Source organism: Corvus cornix, chromosome 5, assembly GCF_000738735.6.
Source record: "Corvus cornix cornix isolate S_Up_H32 chromosome 5, ASM73873v5, whole genome shotgun sequence".
In the NCBI taxonomy this organism is placed as follows: domain Eukaryota; kingdom Metazoa; phylum Chordata; class Aves; order Passeriformes; family Corvidae; genus Corvus; species Corvus cornix.
In genome coordinates this window covers 26,574,766-26,596,060 of record NC_046335.1, presented here as the reverse complement: position 1 = coordinate 26,596,060, position 21,295 = coordinate 26,574,766, and the positions used below count along the sequence as shown (strand labels likewise).

At 35.8% G+C, this 21,295-nt stretch overlaps 1 protein-coding gene and 1 long non-coding RNA gene across 8 annotated transcripts in view; one reads left to right on the top strand and one right to left on the bottom strand.

Moving 5' to 3' along the window:
• The window catches only part of AKAP6 (A-kinase anchoring protein 6), a 273,048-nt gene extending 253,072 nt beyond the window's left edge, over window positions 1–19,976 (top strand). For 2 of the 4 annotated variants that reach the window (XM_010392152.4, XM_039553019.1), the window contains exons 13-14: window positions 6,816–10,276; window positions 15,307–19,976. In XM_010392152.4, coding sequence (XP_010390454.3) covers window positions 6,816–10,235 — 3,420 coding nt within the window. In that variant the 3' untranslated portion in view covers window positions 10,236–10,276; window positions 15,307–19,976. Of the gene's footprint in view, window positions 1–6,815 lie in introns of all 4 variants that reach the window. The other 2 variants (XM_010392171.4, XM_010392145.4) reach the window with 2 other exon arrangements.
• The window catches only part of LOC104684672, a 95,458-nt gene that overhangs the window by 30,139 nt on the left and 44,024 nt on the right, over window positions 1–21,295 (bottom strand). The gene's annotated exons all lie outside the window — the stretch shown is intronic.

The following is a 21,295-nucleotide window of genomic DNA, read 5'->3' as shown; positions in this document are numbered from 1 at the left end:
GAGTTCCATAAAGGGCTTGTGATGGATTCTTGAAGAAAGAAAATCATATATTTCTCTGAAGTAAAGGTGAGATATGAAATGACATTCAAGGGCAAAAATCCTGTCATGTAACCTCTTGACAGATGAAAAGAAAGCTACAAAGCCGTAAAAACAACAGTTGGTAAAATACGCCATGTAGCCAGGCTTTCTCATCACAGAAAAAAAGCTACAAATACACAACTTGGGATATAGGTCTGGGATTGTAAACCTATTTGGGTGACAGTATTATTCAAGATAAAAATGTTATAGATGTTTTTCTTTCTAGAAACATTTAAAGGGAGTCTTTAGCAAATAAGAAACAGAGATGTTAGAAAGGATAAGATTGCCAAAAAAAGAGGCCAATGCTTCCATAGAGGATGGAAAAAAGATAATGGGTAGGTCATTAACAATGATACTTTGGACACAGTGCAGGGACTGAACTTGTTGAGTCCCTGCTTTTGCCTGGATCTGTGATCAAAATTAGTTCCTGTAGGCCTTCTGCTGACATGGCTCACCTTCTGTTTCGGCCTGGCTTGTACACTCCAGCTGGAATGTGATGGAGAGGCTGGAGACTTTCACTCTTTCTTTTGTCCATCTGGTCCTGCAGGCAGCTTACCAAGGATACTAGAAGACCCTCATAGGATTCATATTCAGGCACAACTGACCCCAGAATCTTACCAAGCATCATCAGGTGACATTGAAATAGCAGAAGAATGCTTAGAGAATGGACAATTTCCCTGACTTCTAAAACACTGCTCCTACTAGTAGGAGTTAATAGTTTTCAGCTGGGCATCCTCTTAAAATATCACTGCAGTTATTTTATCTGTCGCTTAGAAGATATGCCCGCAAAGCTGCTGCCATGATAAGGAATATTAACCATTTTAAAATCTGGGTATTACAATAGTAGTCCTCTATTTATTTATTTCTGAGCATTATCAGAGATCTGCAAATATCATCATATAGACCTGAGCAATGGTGGAGCCTCCGTTGTTCCCAGCTCATACTGAGACCCTTGCAGGTGACATCTGCGACTGCAGAGGGCAGAGGCAAAGTCAATGTCCTTCTCTGTGCATACAAGCACCCATGTAGGACCCTGGCACTACCCGTAAGCATACACAACCCCAAAAAGAGAAGGAGGAGTTCTGCATGTGCAGGATTGAGTGTGTTATTTCATCGAGAGAGGCAATAATAATTGTAAAATGCAGAAAGAGATTACTGCAGGTTTAGATCTTATTTTCTCAGGAAATAAATGTGTACCTGTCTTTAATTGCAATTATAACAAATATGTATGTTCATGATATGTTTCTTTCATGATCTGTGATAAAGCATATATTCTTCCATATATTCTGAGACTATTCTGTAATGTGTTGGCCACTTCAGTATTATGCACAGGGAATATTATGCATATGCATATGCTTATGCATATTAAAACATTGGTGTTGGGAAAGGGAGATAGTTTTTTTGATGACTGTGATATAGGGAACACCATTTAGAAAATGAGTTTAAGTGAGGCAGAGATGAAGTGGCACTGTACTCATGACTATTTCCCTCAGCAGAAGTACTTGGCATGCTTGCATTTTTCAAAAGACAAAATCATGTTTGTCTTCCTTGAATGTGCACGCATTCCTGGATGTGGGGGATGGTTTTCTGTCCTTTTTCCCCTGGCCCCTCAGTGCAGTTGAGTTTGGATAATTTGGCCACAGCAACTGAAGGATATGTTGTAGGGAGGGAGGAAGAACAGAGTTTGTATTTATTATTGTAAAAGCTCTTTTTTTCATGTTAATTCCTTTAAAAAAATATAATAGTACGTAGGGGTTACATTACAGGCCTGTTTCACCAACACAAAGTATCTGTACTGGACTAGCACATGCAAATGAAGCCGAAACAGAGAATCATTATTTAATATAATTTGCTTCAGAAAAAAGCTAAACTATTCTTGTTTTAGTAAAGGAAACAAATGAAAAATTGCATTTTGACACTTTTCCTTAAAGAGCATTGGGGCTGAGGAAATGTCTTTATTTGGCTTAATAAGTTTATTTCTTCCCATTAACATTTTCTGCAGATTAACTGGTTAGCCATTAAACATGAACTCTACAAGCATTTAAGCACACACCTTACTGTGCTCACAAGAGTTATCCCACTGAAATGGGAATGCTTTCCTGAGCAAAATAGTTTTGGGTTCAAAGTAGGAATAGCTAAACTCCTTAAAGCAGCACTTTCAAACACATTAGAATTAATTTAACCTTTCACTCTTCTGAGTCTATAATTGATTATTCACTTAATCATACTTAAAACTTTTCATGCAACAATAAATGCCTCCTAAGTGTTGTTTATCTAGTGGTAACACGTAAAAAATAGGAATATGCATAATATTGTGCATCTTCTGATTCTTATTACATTGGGTTTTTTTTACTTTCTTGGTCAAAACTATTTGTCTTTTCTTACTCTGAACCATGTGACCATAGAGAACTTCTCTAAATTTAGTGGTATTTAGTGACTTTATGATGACAGAAGCCACCCTGACCTACTTTAAAACTACCCATTTTTAAAAAAATTAAATATAAATTTATACTCACACACTCTTGCACATATGAAAAACAGGTTTCTCAATTCCAGGAAAATTAGTGCCATCAATTACACAAGCTGGTATCCAAAAAGTTTCTGCCCGACAGGATGGTACCTTTGCGACATGTTTTGCCACAGACTTCAGCAAAGCCAGGGATTAAGAGTCAACACGAGGCTCACCCCATTGAAATGTGAAGCTCTGTAGCACACTCCAAGATTCTCTTTAAATACAGTCTGTCTTAGATGTGGAGATCAGCATGTCTGTCTGTGATAGACCCCTTCCTTTTTGGGTATTTGCATTTCAAGAATGGATCATAGAATCATAGAATCATAAAATCAGGGAATGTTTTGGGTTAGAAGGGACCTTAAACATCATTTAGTTCCAATCCCCCTGCCATGGACAGGGATCCCTTTCATTAGACCAAGTCACTCAGATACCTTGACCCAGGCTAGGTAGAACTTCCTCTGGAGTCTGTAAGTGCAAACTCTCTAGGAAAGCCTCATTCATAATCAACTGAAACAAAATAAAGAACATGGTGCAGCTCTTTCACAAGTAAAGTTTTCCCAGTTGGAAATGGCAGTAGGAGATTTATCTGCTTTGTGTAAAAGATGAATTATACAATACTATACAGTTCTTTTGAATGAAAAACATAGACAGAAGAAACAACACCATTTTTTTCCCAATAAAGTGAGCAAACAATTTACCTCTGACTCTATCTGACATTTATCACTTGTACCCTCCTCTGTACAACATCAAGTAAAGGATAAGGTTGGCGAATTTTAAACATTCTTTTGGCAAGACCTAGTAATCTATTACTATCATGATAACTCTAACCATCCAGCACCCTACCTCTGCACTGAGCAGCCTGAAAAAGAGACATCTGATATGATAAAAATAGTCCTTTGAAATTCCTAGGTTTTTACCTTGCTGCTGCTGTCAGTGCAAATGTAGGCTGGAGTGACACCACCTTCCATTCTTCACTCAGAGATTTATTCAAGAGGCTAGGGTGTGGCTCTTCCAAAAACTACCTCAGTGTCTGTCTCGTTTGAACAGTTCACTAAATTTTGTAAAAAAATATATCAAGAATATAAATCTGTACTAAAAATGCCAAATACAAAATGTTTGTGACTTAAGCTGAGTGGTTTGTTTCCAAGTTAAAACTTTGTCTCTATTTGGGAAGGGCTGCCAATATAGTTGATAACCACTAAATTTGTAGTTCAAGGGATATGATGTTTATAACTACAGTAGTAATTCACTAATATCAATTTAGTCAGTTCCTTGGACAGAAAAAGCTATATTGGTGAAATGACCATATCTACACAAGAGTCTTTGCAAGTATAACCAACAATCAGAAATAAAATAAAATAAAATAAAATAAAATAAAATAAAATAAAATAAAATAAAATCCTTTAGCATCAAGCTAAGCCTGTAAAACTTCTGAGTATATGCCAGGACTTGGAAAAGCATATGCATTTGAAGAATAAAAAAATAGGCTTTGAAGTGGGGAACACTCAGTGAAGATGAATGAGCTGAGGTCACAACTCTACATGTTTTATTGTTTTAGTCCATCTGACTTGCTGAACAAACAAGGCAGCCAAGTGCTGATTTACAGAGGGAAGGTTATCTTCCTGACCAATAAGGACCAAATGTTTTGTTTTGAGAAACAGAACCAGATTCTATGGTACATAAAATCCTTGGAACCTGCTGCTGATTTCCTGCCTTCAGTAATTTCTTCTTGCAGCTGGCAGAAGCTTAAAACAGTAAAATCAAGCAGTTTAGGAAACTTCCCACAGCACTGTCTTCCTAATGCTGAGTACGACAGAGTTGTAAAACAAGACACAGAGAAAATGAGCCATTGAATCTGATTTCTTTTTTAATCTAACAGGTTTTCAAATGAACTTAATTATAGTCATTCTCTTGCATTTTACTTAAATGTTAGTTAAGGGTCAGCTACAGGTGGGAAACTGGGTCCAACTAAGTGCAAACCAGGAGCTTTTATTAAAACATGGCAAACTGGCAAATCCAAATAAAGATTTCTGAACTCCACAATACAGAGCAGTACAAAACTGCTCTGATAGCCATAGCTGTCTAGCAAATGGGTGTTTTCATGGGAATTTAACTTTAGCCAATGTCTCATGGGGGAGAAAAAAAGGACTCTAGCAAAGGTACTCTATAAAACCTTTGGGGTAGGTAGATCCACAGAGAGACTCTAGGTTTCAGTATTAGTCATGACAGATTCACAAAATACCCAAGGCTTCCTAACCTGCCAAGAAGGAAAAAATTATTTCATGCCTACATTCCTATCCATTATTATGTGCAATATCTTAACACAGCTGCAGTACTCAGGGACCTACATTACAGCTAAGCCCAATGAAGCATGAGGACACAGATTTATCTTAGATGGAAAGAGTCTTGATTTATCAACTAAGTTAATAACTGCATCACCCTGTTGAATGGTGGATAGCTGCTCGGCCCAGTTTGGAGAAAATAATTCCTCCTGATTCCCTTTGATTGTTTTAGCCTTTGGCTTACTGGACATACTGGGACGATATAGCCTTGTGTCTTGCACAGAACAATGCCACCTATATCCATAATTAAATAGTCACTGGAGCAGAGGTTTGGCACTGTCTGTGTCTCTTGCAGGTCAAACATGACAAACACAGCACTGCAGGACAAAATTCTCCTCATCTATCTATGACCAAATTAATATTTAATTGTTTTATGCAAAATGACACAGGACAAACAAGCTTCTTTTCAGAACAGCATGTAGATAGGGCTTCTCCTGAGAGAATAGCTTGGTTCATATCTCTTATGCCCAGTCTGACAAAGTGTCCCATGCCCAAAATCAGTGTCCTAACTATTGAGCTCACAAAAGGGCTGAGCAGCTTTAGTTCTTACTTCAAAGAGAGTTTCCAGCTGAGAGTCAAAGTCAGAAGTACGTGCCTTTCCCTGCACAATTAACCTTGGCCTAGTCTTGATGAATCTAAGTCAGTGACTAAGTTGTGCAGAACTGCACTTCGTTGGAGTACAGCCTCATTTTATCTGCTTTATGTTTGCTGGGATTTGCTCTTGCTATTTGGCATGATGTCAATGCTGTATTTGCAAAACAACACTTACTCAAAGAAAATTAGAGAAAGCAAGTGATCAGAGTTGAAAGGTTTTTTTGGAAGAAGTGTTTGTGTTTCTGGATACAGTGATCGCTGTTCAGCTGGTCAGATGATTTAAACTGAAGAATTCGACATTAGTCAACAGTTCTATTACAAGACTCCTTGTATAAGCAATGCCTTCTCTAATATGGAGGCCTCTCAGTAAATACAAAAGTAAAGTGAAATTAATTTGTGCTCAGCCCCCAAATCAGGGACCATTTCAGTCTTATTTTCAAGGGCTTAAAATGGTTTGGTTGGCCACTCAACAAATCACATTTGAGTGAGAAAAGTTGTCAAGGTGTTCTTCCTCTTCCACACATTTCTAGAATGAACAATTCTTGTTATCATATGTCCTGAGTCATAATAACAAACATTATTGGAAAGTTACAAAAGTCCTTAAAAAAGAAAATTAAGTTTAGCTCATTTGTTTGTCAGTCCTTTTCCAGAGAAAGGTACCAGGGCAGGCATTTTTTGAAACTCATATAGTACTTAGTTTTTCAGCTGAAGATATTAACATTCATTAGTCTTACTTGTTATTTTTACTGCCTTTATTATCAAGTAAAGAATAGATACAAATTTTAATAAAAAATTCATCAAGAATTTGTGATCTGTTGTTTTAAAATTGACAACACTGAAGTTTGTTATAAACATTTCAAAAATCCTTTCTTATACCCTTTATATATTAACTATTTTAAACTTAAGCAGGCTAAGAGAGATTTTCATATATCCAACACAATTGCATGGTTTTTACTAACACACTCCTGTGTGATTCTTAGTTAAAACTTACTATATATAAAGTGACCAACCACCATTAATGAATATTAAAGAAAATTCAAATTTCTGTATTATATTTTGACATCAAATAAGAAGAAAAAACTAAGAAGTCTAAGAAATCTTTCAAAATGTAATAAGTTTCATTTTAATTGATCATTGTAATAGCACACAAGAGGTAACAAAATTAAAAGGCTATTAGTGATCACTGTTCCAAAAATGCACTTTACTTCCATTAACTTACATGATTTCAATGGAAGCACATTTCAAGTACAGCTGTAAATATTTTTAATCTTTGACTTTTTCTTTTACAGGAGCCCCTAAATGTTATTGATCCCAGTTTGATGGATCTAAATGGTCCAAGTGAAGATGCACTAGAATGGGATGAAACTGACATAAGTAATAAGCTGATCAGTATTCACGAAGACTTAAGTGATCCTGATCAGGAGCTCAAGGATGATCTAAACCAGAAACCTGCTTCAGAAGAATGTGGTGATAATGATGTGAATGAAGATGAAAATATCAGTAATCGTGGAATTCCTCTTTATTCTCCCAACATTACTTCCCCTCCAAATCCTCACATCTATCAGGTCTATAGTCTTCATAATATTGAATTATCAGAAAAAAAACATATGCCTTTTTTGAAAAAAACATCCAGACTCTCGGATGTAATGCAGTCTAACATTTTAAACAAAAGTCTTAGCAAAGACTCATCCTTTTCATCTACCAAATCCCTGCCAGATCTAATAGGAGGGACCACATTGGCAAAACCATGTAACTACATGTATCAGAGTGGAAACATAAGCAGGCATTCTGAGAGTGAGAGTGGGATAGTGAGTGAATGTGATACAGAAACTACTAATAATTCAGAAATTTTTTTGCTAAATGATATTGAAAGCAGTCAGAGTAATCCTGAAATAGGGCATGTGGAAAGTCAAGTGGATGATGTAATAAAACCAAAACTAAAGCAAGATGAAGAAGATCATACTAGTCTTTCAGATGATTTCCAATTGGCTCCTTCTGCATATTGTGGAAGTGAAAATGATGAGAATTTGGACAGCATTACCATGTCTAACCCTGGTTGTCTAGAAGAATTGCAAGGAAAACATGAAGTGTTTACATTTTATGATTACTCATATCTTCAAGGCTCCAAATTCAAATTACCAGAGATAATCAAACAATCACAGATTGAAAAGACACATACAGAGGGTAGTTTGTTTCATGACTTTTGTTTTGACAAAATACCTGGCAAATCTGAACATAGGTCTGGAGAGTCACAACCAGATGGGTTTATTCATGATCATACCCTGGCAAATATCTGTGGAGAATCAGATCCCAATTCCTGTAAATCCACAGAAACTGTAAGAAAATTACCTGTTACAGAGAATATAAGACAGGTTTCAACTTTATCTCATAGTTCTTCTTTAGAATCTCTGTCTGTAGTAGGTGATTTGTTCAGCTCAGGTATTTTTAAAAGTGGAGATGGTCTTCAGCGAAGCACCTCTTTGGAGAGCTGGCTGACTTCCTACAAAAGCAACGAAGACCTTTTTAGTCATCATGGCTCTGGAGACATAAGCGCAAGCAGTGATTCTGTTGGAGAGCTCAGTAAAAGGACATTAGATCTTTTGAATCGCTTAGAGAATATCCAGAGTCCTTCAGCTCAAAAAATAAAGCGAAGCATCTCTGATATAACACTCCAAAGTAGCTCTCAAAAAATGTCTTTTACTGGACAGATGTCTCTAGATATTGCATCTTCAATCAATGAAGATTCAGCAGCTTCTCTCACTGAACTTAGCAGCAGTGAGGATCTTTCTCTCTGCTCTGAAGACATTGTACTACACAGAAATAAAATACCAGATTCAAATGCATCATTTAGAAAACATCTTAATAGATCTGTAGCTGATGAGAGCGATGTCAATGTCAGCATGATTGTTAATGTCTCCTGCACTTCTGCTTGTACTGATGATGAAGATGACAGTGATTTGCTTTCAAGTTCCACCCTTACCTTAACTGAGGAAGAGCTAGGTATCAAAGATGAAGATGACGACTCCAGTATAGCAACTGATGAGGATATTTATGAAGAATGCAATTTAATTTCAGGACTTGATTATATAAAAAATGAACTCCAAACCTGGATTAGACCAAAATTTTCCTTGACAAGGGAGAAGAGAAAAAGTAACCTCAGTGATGAAATTCAGCGCAGTAAAGAAGTTTGTAATGAGACATCAAAAGCCACAGATACATTAAACATTGAAACACTATTGAATGGTTCAGTACAGAAAATATCAGAAAATAATGGCAATAGTAAGAATATACCACGTGACCGTGAAAAAGGGACAAAGAGTCACCCAATGAAAGACATCTCTCAGGTTGTGAAGGATCAGCTTGTGGATGATATGGAGAATGGCAATGTTGAAAATACTCTTGGCAGTCAAAAGGAAGGTCTTGTTAAAGTAGCAGCAACCCTCAAAACTCATGCATCACTTGATGTCAGAGAAGCTGAAAATGAATGTGGTGTCTGTGAAGCATTTACAGATAGTTCAGATGATTCACATATGGATGGCAAGGAGACTGTTCTGTCCTCAGCTGGATCCAGAAGCTCTCCAAGAGAATGTCAAAGTCATCTTCAGCCTGATCATCACTCTGTTCCTTCCTCTCCTGCAAAAAAGCCTTGCCTTGAATCTTCCTCAGAAATTAATTCTGTAGGTGTACAGGACACAGCTTTACAGCCATCCTTACCTAATTGTCAACAGCATAGAATAAACACTGAAAAAATTCCTGATTGCTGTGCAGCCTTGAAATCCAGTGAAGTAGAATGCAACGCATCAGCCAATGGTCTTGATTTGTGCTGTAACTGTGAATCGGCTGATTTTGATAAAAAAACCATGGAAGATGGCTCAGTACACAATTTTGTGAGGGAGATAATAGACATGGCATCAACAGCTTTGAAAAGTAAGTCACAACCAGAATGTGAGTCATCTGCTCCAGCTTCATTAGCGCAGATCAAGGAAAAAGTGTTAGAACACTCTCACAGACCCATCCAGCTAAGAAAAGGGGACTTCTATTCTTATCTTTCACTTTCTTCTCATGATAGTGACTGTGGAGAGGTAATCAAATACATAGAGGAAAAGAGCAGCACTCCTGTGCCACTGGATTTCACAGATGAGAGAGAAAATATTGAATGCTTCTTTGAAGCCTGTCCTGAGGAAGAACGGGTTGAGCAGCAGCAGCAGTCTATTTCTAATGGTTCTTCTGAAGCACAAGTAGAGCAGCAGCAACCTATTTCTAACCCTATTTCTGAAACATCTGTGGAGTCACTAGGTGAAGTGGCTCCAGAGTCATTAGAAGTTAAAACTTCTTCTGAAGGTAGGGATTTATCTTTCTTATGTGGGGATGGCAATGATATAAATGTTCCAAATACTAACAAACATTGTGCATCAAGCAATTTGAAAAATGCTGATGATAATTTGCTGTTTTCAGATGGAAAAACTGAAAGTTTGGAAAAGAATTCTCCAGAAATTACCACTAAAGAGAATAGTGCAGGAAAATCACCTGGAACAGCAGAGAAAAAAGGATGTGTTGCTGCTTCTGAAGAGGCTTCAGCTACAGAGTTTCAGATAAAGCTTGGCCATTCACAGAAAAAGGATTTTTTGCATCAGAACAGAAAAACTCTTACTTGTGAAGAAAATCTCCTGAAACTTCATAAGGACAGACATATAAATATGCACAGATAGAATGTAACCCTCTCCAGGCACATAGATTATTCTAAAAACAGGTATGTACTCTACAAGTTGCACCTTTTTTTTACTTTTTTTTTTTTTAAACTTTTTTGTACAATGAAAGATGAGTCATCAGCCGGGGCTTCTGTTTCATGATAGTGCTATATCGTTTGTTTTGATTACACTATAATCCCAGTTTACATGCCACTAGTCAACAAATGCAGTGAATACTAATTGCTTTTTGCCCTTTGGCTTTGCACTGACTGGAGCTGCTCCCTTCTGGAACAAGTCTGCTATCTTGCAGAACCTGGGAATTCTTCAAACATAATATACCAGCCTCCTTTCCATCCTCAGCTGAGGGAACCAGAAACCAGCTCTGCTCATTGATGCCTTTCTCTGCAGTCAGCTGGTCTTAGGAGGAATTCAAAAGCATTTGATGAAGCTGAACTTCCAGTTCTACAAGAACTAATTTATTTAACTAGTGAGTTCTACAATATTTCCAGACAAATCATGAAGAATGGCTAAGCAGACTGGAGAATAGAGAGATAATAAGTCATCTCTTGTTGTCAGTTTACCATGCTCTAAATTCAGTAAGCCACTATTAAGAACACAATTCTTACAACACAGTGTTAGGCCAAAAGCTGAGGTTGCCAAAACAACAAATCTTTACAACTTCCTGAAAGTGTATAATGTGAGGGTAATGGAGATGGAAACTGATAGTCAACCAGCAGTACTGCAACCTTTGGTTCTATTTTGTGGTAAGCATTTTGAAACATGAATGAGATGGTGGAACCTAAGGTAAAAAGGTGGTCCTGATCTCTACCAATGTTTGAAAGTGGTTCAAATCTGGACTTTCTGACCTAACATAAATGTCGAACAGTAACTGCACATTTAACAACAGATGAGGATCTCCAAAGCAACTTTTGGATCAGCTCCTAGCATGCAGCACTGCTCCTTTGAGTCTCACTAGTTTGGTGACCCAAAAGCCAGCACAGCTCTATCAAATGCCACTAGTCTTTGGAAACACTCCTCCAGTAGATCACAGCCAGAATGGCAACTCAAATGCCAATCCAATTCCAAATGCCACTGCTTGCCAGAAGCTGTAGCAAGGGAATTTCAATAAAACACAAGGCTAAGCATGGGACAGGTTTCCCTGAGAAGTTCTTGAATCTCCACCTGTGGAGATTTTCAAAATTCAAGTGGATGTGGCCCTGAATATTCTTTTCTACCTTTGAAAACAGCCTTCCTTTGAACAGGAGGTTGCACCAGTTGATGTTCAAGTTTCCTTCCAACCTAAGTTATGCTATGATTCCATGATGTTGCCAGGAGAAAAGGCTGTTATTCATCACTGCCCACGGAAACCATTAGTAATCTCCTGTTGCTAACCATGTAGCTGTAGCAGAGGATCTCATCCGATTTATAAAAAATACATTTCTTTGCTGCTCTTAGAGATCTAACTTCCTCATTTTTGATTTTGGTGTGTTATATTACTATGCTTTGGGCTTTTCATTTATTGGTTGTTTACCCAGCATTCACATTCATGTATATATATCTAGCAAAGCCTTTAGGTTATGACAACAATAGCTTGCCGCTATCTCAACACATCTCTGACTAATGCATTATCTTGGAACCATCATAGCAAAGAGGATATTTCTGGAATGGCTTTGAAATAGGCTATCATGACCTGCTGATTACCAATTAGGTTAATACTTGGACACATCCAAACAACTGGAGAAGTAATGGAAATCAACTATGAATTACAAAAGTCATAGATGATACTATGTATTCTAGAATTAAATTCAATGGATTAGGTGTATATAAAAGCCTCTATCTGGAAATTGAGATGATGACACAAGTCTGAGGTTGTTAACTGAAAATGATGGAAACATAAGCTTTCCAAGTTACTGTTTTATTAGTTTTCTTATTTTTTCACTCATTTTTATAATATTATTTTGAGGAAGAATGCTTGCTGTAGTGAGTGTGATTTTATCCTTGTTCTCATTCTTTCACTGATGAAGATAATGACATGTCTTTTCAATTTATCAATACTTTTCCTCTGAGGATCTCAAAATACTGCATAAACTTACCTCACTCTTCAGAACTTCATAGTTACTTGCATGATAGCCAAATGGTTTTATTTATAAGACTGGATATAAAAAATATGCAGTTTGTGTGTAAGATTGGACATGCAGAATAGATTTAATAATAAATGTCCCACAATGCAATAAAATATAATGCAGAATCTGTATACAACAACTTAATAGGGTTATGTTATAGCTTCCACTTTTGCCCAGGGGTTAACATATTATTTTAAGAGAACAAAGCCCTTCACACTACATTCCCACCTTTTCTACACAGGAAGATACACTGGTTCTTAACTTGTACATATAGCATTACTTCCTTGGGAACTATGTACTGTATCATTCCCAGTAGTAAAGTTCTAGAATACATATAGTTTATCTCTGACACACCAAAAATAAAAATATGAGCTGCTAGGTTTGGTCTCACTAAAGTCTGAGCTCCCTTCCCCCATTCACAAGCTTGATGCTTTAGCTTCATCTCTCATGCTATGGGGAATGAATTACAGAAGCAATCTATCCTAATTTGTTAACTTATTCAAATAACAGTTATTATACTTAACTATGCTAAAGATTATCTTTTTGGTGGCAGATTGTTTATTTTTTGATGAGGCTAATTACTGATTTTCCAAAGGTAATTTACATTTATTACTAATACATCTTTTAAAATGTGACAGATAAATGTTGTTCCCATAAGTGTATTATGAAAAAAGTTACTATTTAAAAACACATTATTTAATTTGAAAGATAAATGGCAAACACCATTATTTTTCCTGAAGCACCTGTGCTGTAAGCTCATTTAAATGTGTAATTCCATGTGTAGCTGCAATACTTAGAAAGAAAAAAATCTATAGTATATGTGTACCTTAAATGTATAATGAGAATTCAAAGCTGAAAAAGGCATGGTTTCAAATGTAGGTTGATTTTGTACTGTTTTAGTATTTACTTTGGCTGTACAGGAGAATAAAACTAATAGTGAATAAATATTTTTGTCAAATATTGCAATCCCGTTGTTTAACAGTGTGCTACAAAAAAAAAAAACCAAACCATTGTGGGAAAATTATAACAATTCTATGGGCAGGCTCAAAAATATCTCTGACAGTGCTGACTAGTCTTTCACATGAGCCAACATGGAGTTCTCCAACAGAGGTGCTCATAAAACTATGCTGATTTTATTTCTCAGTTAGGGGTCACCTTGAAAGATCTATCTGCACATGAGATCATGTGATCTTCTGCTGTCACTGTGACCCATGACTCACCAACTGGGATGGGAACTTTCAGTTACAAATTCAATATGCATAGAGATCAATACATTCAGGACATTTATGTGTTTTATCCAAAGTCTTTTCCAGAGGATGCCTTAGAATTCTGGGTGTAATCTGTTAGTTCTTACAACTAAATCCAAAAAGCTATTTCCTTACTTCTGTAATTTAAATTTAGGTTTTAACTTAATTTAAGGGAAAAATAATTTACTTGCACTTAAGAAAACTAAATTGATTTTATCTGACAGTGCTGCAATATTAGATAGAATATTCTGCCACTTATTATCACCAGGAGAAACCCAGCACTGATGCTCAAAGAGCCTGACTGTTATTTCCTGCTCAGCAATAGATTTTTTGTATGACTTTTTCCTTCCTTGTCTCAGTTTTTTTAGCAACAAGATAATGAGAATAATGATCAATGGGACCTATGAAGAATAGCTTATTTACTTAAAAGTATTTTGAGATCCACAGATAAAAGATGGTGCATAAATGCAAAGGACTGTTAGCTATTTATTTACTACAGAAAAAAAAAAAAAAACAAGTTTACATAATAGTTATTATATATTAATTTACTTTTAGAGACTGGAACTACAATAATAATCTAAATGTTTGCTTACTTTTTTTTTTCCCTAGAGATTTTTATAGGGAAGTAAATAATATAAAGTTTCTTTATAGAGTTTAAAACAGTCTGACTTTTTAGCTCCTTACAATACCCGATTTTAAAAAAGCTAAACAAAGAGAGAATCATGTATTGAAATCTATGAATTACATAATTTTTGAAAAACTTGACATAATCCATCAGTGAGACTTTTCTTGCTCATGCCAGAACTGTAGAAAGCTTTTGATACAATCTTCCCCTTTATTCAGATCAGTTCTTCATTAATATCTAAACAGATGGTTGAGCTTTTCACTATTTTCAAGTAAGTGTATTTCTTGTATAAATGTGGAGGAATGTGGTCAGTTACAGCAAAGAGGATCAAAGGAGATGGTAACTGGATAGATCCAGATATTCCTGCTTAACTTGGAAGGCACATAATGCATGTCTGGAGTGCCTCCTAGGAAATGCCTATGAGATGTACTTTGCACTAATCTTTGAGCTGTATTCTGACAGTTATTTTTTCATAATTCTCATCATAAGCCAATGCTCTTTGTTGAATAGCTTAACTCTAAACTCTGAGCTGGATAATTCTGTAGTATGCAAATTCAACTCATTGCTGGTACTAGAAATGTCTAAATAGCTATTTACAATTTAAAATTGCAATGATGACACTGACAATTCTATTCACGGACCACTTCTGTGACAATCTTTTCCTCCTCTCCATTGAAGTCCCATTATATATGTTTGCACAAATATTAAAATAATTGTTGGATAGATCTTTTTGTTGCTTGACTTTTGAAAATTTCTATGTTTTCATTGGTTGGTGCACTTCTGAGTGTGCTGAAGGTAAGTTTGCAGGTAAGGAGGAAGACAAGATCCAGGGAAAAGGTCTGATGTGATGAATACCCTTGTTTCTTTAGAAAAACAGTCTTTATGAAAATCAGTGACTTTTCTACATCAGTTCATTTTTTTACACTAACTTGTACCTCAGGCTATTAATAGTCATTGTTTGCTTACTGTATGCTTCTGCATTAAAGGCTCTGGCATGTGACCATTAATGGCTATCTATTATTGTTCTGGAAGACCTATGTTTGGAAAATAAAACTTCATTTTCTGTAACCTACTATTACTTTTTTGTTTCCTTTTAGAAACTTGGCTGCAATTCAGGTGCAGGTTCATCCTGTAAACCCTGGGATGACCTCCAATTCCATTGTATCACTGCCTTTCATTAGACTGACTCCCAAGACAAATTTTTTTTCCAAATGTGGTTTGTCCATGTTGGCTTTGTGGTCAGGCTGCATATGCTATTCCTATTTCAGTGATCATTTTTATTGTAGCAAGGCCACTTGCTTTCATATGGATTCCACTCCCAAGCTACCTCTAATGACCTTCCCTTCCTAAATTGGATGCTCCTGTGCTACTTATCACTGGTTCTGTTCGTTTAAGTTCTATAGAATTCACGATCAGCCTGGTTCATCTTTTCAGAATTGTACCTGTCAGTACTCTTCTATTTTATGTAACAAATTTAATATTTATCTGTATAATGCATAAGTTTATTGAAACTATTTTGCTTTTAAAGTGACTATTTTGTTGGATTGCAGCAAAAAGAAGTCATTGGTCCTCCTGATTCAATACATCTAAAAATTAAGCAATTAAAATAAATGGCATTTTATTTATTGAATTTAAAAATTTAATCTATGCAACACTTCAAGAAACAACTACATAGTGTTGTATATTAGAAACTGTTGACATTCTACTGAATTAAGTATTGCATTTTGGGTTTTTATGCTTCTTGAGGTGGTAATGAGAAAAAAAGTTTTTAAAAAATGTGTGCCTTGCTGTATTTCTTATACCATTTATTAAAAAGCTGCTTTCACAGTAAAATTATGTTGGTTTGAAAGGAGGAAATAGCAAGGTTAAGATGTGTGAATAATTTCTGTATATATGTATAACCAACTGCAAACATTGATGTATAATGACAGTATAAAATGCTTTCATGTTTGTGATGTCCAGTGATGTGGAAATTATAAGCCTTAAAATCATTAGATTGCATGGTAATTAGAATTGGCATAATAAACATAGTTTACTGGGGAAAAAATAAAGCAGAATTGGTGATCTGTTTTACCTGCGTTCCAAGCACAGAATGCTTTATCAAAATTCAGAAGAATATGGTTTTCTTTGCAAATATTTCCTAGAGATACATGACTTCTTAACTGGTAAAGATATGTATTAACTAACTCAGAGGTAAAGAACTTTGTCATTAAAGATTCTGCAGGTATTTTGGGCCAAACAAGGAGACACAAATATTTAGTATCTTATATAGTATTTTATAGGAATATTTTCATTGTTTATCAGTAACAGTTTGTTGTCCAATTCTTAAAATTTCATTCATTTACATAATTATATTGAATCAGCTCTCCCTATCTAGACACTCTAGCAGTTGGCTGTTTTGGTGACTTAGATTGTACATTTGAAGTGTTTTTATATTGTGCTAAAACTATTTTGAGTGGCCAAAAAAAGCCAGCCAGCCAGCTTTATAAGCTTAACTCTGAAAACATGGCATTCTTCTCCTAAAAACACTATTGGGAAGGAATGTCAGGGAATTTAAAAGACAAGCAATGCCCTCTGATGCCACCTTTAATCATTATTTTTCCAAGTATAAAAATGTTTTTACAAAAAGCTTCAACACTCCTCCTTTAAAAAATGTACATCAGTTTGACAAGCTTAGAGGAACTACACTGACCAGGAGATATATTCATACAACACTGAAGTAACAGGTATTTAAAAACAATCTTATGTTTTCCAAATTATTAACAGCTTCCTATTACTGCAAGAGGCAAATTATTTGTCTCTCAATTTAAATTTCCACAGTGTAGCCTTAGGCAGGTGTGTAGGGCAGCAGTAGCAATTCTAAAAGAATAAATAAGAAGAAGTATTTACTGTGTGAAACTTTTGAATCTGAGAGATTTCTGCACTTACATATCTTCTATCATGTGCAAGTCTAACAGGTTAACCTATAATTACCTAAAATGTATAACAATATAGCTAAAGACCACTTTATTATATTTGAAATATTTTTAAGATATATATTTATAAAATAATTCAAAATATAACTCCTAATTTTAGTAGAATTTTTGCAGTGACAATTATGTTCATTTATGAGTTATCTCAACCATGATTTTTAAATGATCTTGACAGAGGAATGAGTTTAAAATTATTCTTCTTTTCTCCCTATCTTTTTCTGGTTTATGCTGTATTTTTTTAAACTTACTTTGACTATAGTCATACCTTACACTGTGACAACAGGCAAACTCATAAGTCAGAGGCTTTTCAGATCTGTCATCTCACCCAACAGACTGTGCAGAACTCCATCAATTACTTGTACCATTCTATTAGGCCATTTGCCACAAATTCACTTTTTTCCTGGGGGAAAACAGTATTACTTGTCAAATCAATAAACCCCATATTCATCATACAATATCCGGAATATTATATGGTCACAACTCAAATTTCTGTTGTTCCTTTCCAAGAGACTGGAACATTTTAATTTCACCAGTAATCCCAGATCTATATTATTTGGTCTCATGAGATAAAGTCATCATTTTTATGACTGTGACACAAGACCCATCATTATCAAATACTCCGTTTTTGGCTAGAAGATTTACCCTTTTAAAATTTTTATTCTCAGAATTGACTTTGTTGTCAATAAAAATTGATTTCTAAAGTAAAACGCTGATGTATATATTCCACAGGACTGTTTCCTGTCTTAGCATAAGTCATGCTTATGACCATATTGTACTGGCACTTCTTGCAATTTTCTAAAGGAAAATATTGGTATGGTGTAAAACTAATGTTGATATTCCAAGAGTACCTCCAAGATCAGGCCATGCAGAGAGTCCTGTACAGAACTCATCATCTGCTGGTGAAATTCTTTTGTGGTGCAGAAGAATGCTGCAGGCTTTCTGCAGAATTTATTCCCTACTAAAGTTCCATAGGCTGCTTTTTATTCCACACACTCCCTGGCTCATGCTTGAACAACATCTGCAATGTGTGAGGAGACCATTTGACAGCAATGGCCCTGACACATGGATCTCCTTTTCCTGCCTACTTCACATTCCTCCCACAGAGAGCCAGAGCTCTCCAGCTCTAAGCAAAGGCAGTGCACACTAACACTAGGGCTAAAACACATGCCTGGGACTACAGTATAAAATGGTTTTTGCAATCATATTCATTTTAAATATAGATAGCCTTCTAAGCCTTGTTCCCTGTCTTTCTCACATAATGGTTTGCATTTTTCCCAAGACAAGTAAAAGATTTTTAGTGGAACACTGCCTCTCTACCACAGTACTGGTAAGAAAGCCAGGTGGTATCTCCATGTTCTTACAGTTGTTCGTGCTGCTCATTGTATACATATGTACACATCAGCATACAAACACAAGAAAATATACTGAAATTGTTCCTGTTTGGTTTGCAATAAACTCAAATAAAGAGTTACTCATTTAGACAACATCTCGACCTTCCTCCTTGGTAACAGGATGCACAGATTACATAGCCTTCCACACCACATATTTTAGCGTTTCGTTCCAATTCCCCTGTGTTGAGGAAAACAACATATTTTGAATATCGTGTATCTGGTAAGAGGGCTACTTTTGGTTTTTTTGTCTTTTCTTTTTTGGCCAGAAAACATCAGGAACAATCTTGTAAATTTTCTTCTGCTGTTGTGCACAGAAAAGGGGTTACTAATGTTTAGGCCAGACTGTACTAATACTTGGCTCAGGAGGATTAACAGGGATGTCAAGTTCTTAGCCAAGCCAATCTCCTTCACTGACAAATTTTTACAAACTTATTCCTAATAATAGCATCACTTTGAGAGGGATTTTGGCCAACAAATAACATCTGATCTATTGCCTTCAGTGCTGTATGTCTGATTTTTCAGTTGCCCTGTCTTTTATGCCTTTTCTACCATCCTGAAAAGCTTACATTTTTCATATGACTACTGTTTGCTCAGTAAATACACGTTCATCCCTGATATTAGAAATGCCTTAAAGGACTATGCCATAAGTGAACTTGGCATTACTTAAGTCTATGTACTGGAGGAATTATAAGTGCTCCAGTGCTTTAAAAATGGAATTTCCTTTGCAATAGCAAGTAGTATTACTTTATTTCTGGTGAGTGGAGAAATAAGCTAAGTTAAAACTGAAGTTAGAATTGTATAAATCAGTAATTTTAGAGTACAAATATTACTGTGATATCATAGGTATTGTCAAACTAATTATTAAAATTTACAAGAAATACAGAATTATATCATAATTAAAATTAAATTAAATATGGTATGAAAAGAACAGTCAGATAAGTAAATGTTTTTAGCTCTGCCTGATGTTGAGCCCATGTCTCTGTCACATTCTGGAAGTGGAAGGGAAAATAATCTTTAAAACACATGGAATATTTTTAAGATTTTTCTCTTTCTTGCAATTAGTGTAAGGATGTTTTGAATGCAGCAAGGATCTAGTTGTAGCATTTTCCAAACATTAGGAGAGTGACAGGGAAAGGAAAACATGTTTGACAAGATTTCAAGAAATAGTGGAAAAACACAAACTATTCTTGATGCACTTCATTTACAGAATGAAAAAATCAGACTTTGGAAGAACTGCTAGACAACATCAACTATATATTCCAAATCTTTTTTTTTTTCATGGGGAGATAAGTGCTACTGAAAATAACATGCCCTTAGGCAAGGTGGTATGTCAATTTCTCATACAGGCTATGGTGCATACATACCTGAATTTCTGCTCTGTACCTCTTGAATAAAAAACCTGAATCTAGAATTCACTTTAGAGGGCATGGGTTTGGTTGTTTCTTCATAAGGAAGAGGACCAAATTTGAGCTGAGAAACATCTGCCTCTAACAAGCTTGAAAAAGAAATTGTAGCAAGCAGATCTTAAATAATACACAATGGCAGACAAAAAATTATAAGTGGAAAAGAAAACAAAAAAGCAATTATTCCATGAATCCTAGTAGTCCCTGCCAGTGGTTTAATCAAGAATACTCTGACTAGCATTATTGTAGTTCTATTAACTGATCATTATTTATCCTGACACACTGATGTTAGACAAATCTGTGCCTCTCTACAGGTTTTGCTTTACTTACCTCAAAGTAGGGCTATTCAAAGTATTGAAAAGATTATGGAAATGTCTTTTCAATGGTTGAAATGGTCTCATGAATCAAAAAAACAACCTGATGTCATAGTTCTGTTGGGTTGCTATCTGTGCCAGCTTAGCTGATCAGTGCAGCTTTTGGCCATATTTTGTGGAGGCAAAGCCTTTAAAAAGCTTTTCATGCACATAGAGCTCAATTTTCCACTGTTAATATGACTACTAAAGAAAGATTCCTCTGTAAGGAGTTTGCCTTAAATGGGCACACAAATGTTTCTCAAACCTGCTGCTGCTCATTTTATATATTTCTGCATCTTATCCCCCGGTCTTCCAAGCTGCACAGTTCTCCACTCATACCTTTTCTTCTTGCACAACTCAAGAACTAAATGAAGGGTTTGCAAAGTATGTTTGTAAGGACAATTTACAGGTAATGCTTTAAAAGGTGGCCAAGTGGCACCAGAGCCATAGCAGCTTGGAGAGAAGAGTAAGTGGCTGACAGGAGGAATTCTAAGTGCTTTGGTGCTTTAAAAATGGAATTCCCTTTGCAATAGCAAGTAGTATTATTTTATTTCTGATGAGTGGGGGAATAAGCTAAGTTAAAAGTGAAGTTAGAATTGTATAACTCAGTAATTTTAGAGTACAAATATTACTGGAGATACATGATGCTGAAGCTGTGCCAACTAGGCTGGAGGGAGGATTCAGATCAGGAAATGTCATGCTGGCTGATAAAAGAAAAAGAAAAGAGAAGCAGAGGAGGAGGTGGAGCCTCAAGGATGGTTGATGGGAACTAGCTTTGGTTAAAATATTTGTAGAATGATAGGAGCATACACTGTTTTGAAACAGATTTATCTTTATTGCTAGACTTGTTATTGGAAAGTGTAAAGTGATACTATTCATGAATACTCATTTTTCTGAATCTGCTGTTCAGTTATGCCAAGCATATCAATCAGGTGTACCATTGTCAGTTAATTAACATTTGATTGCA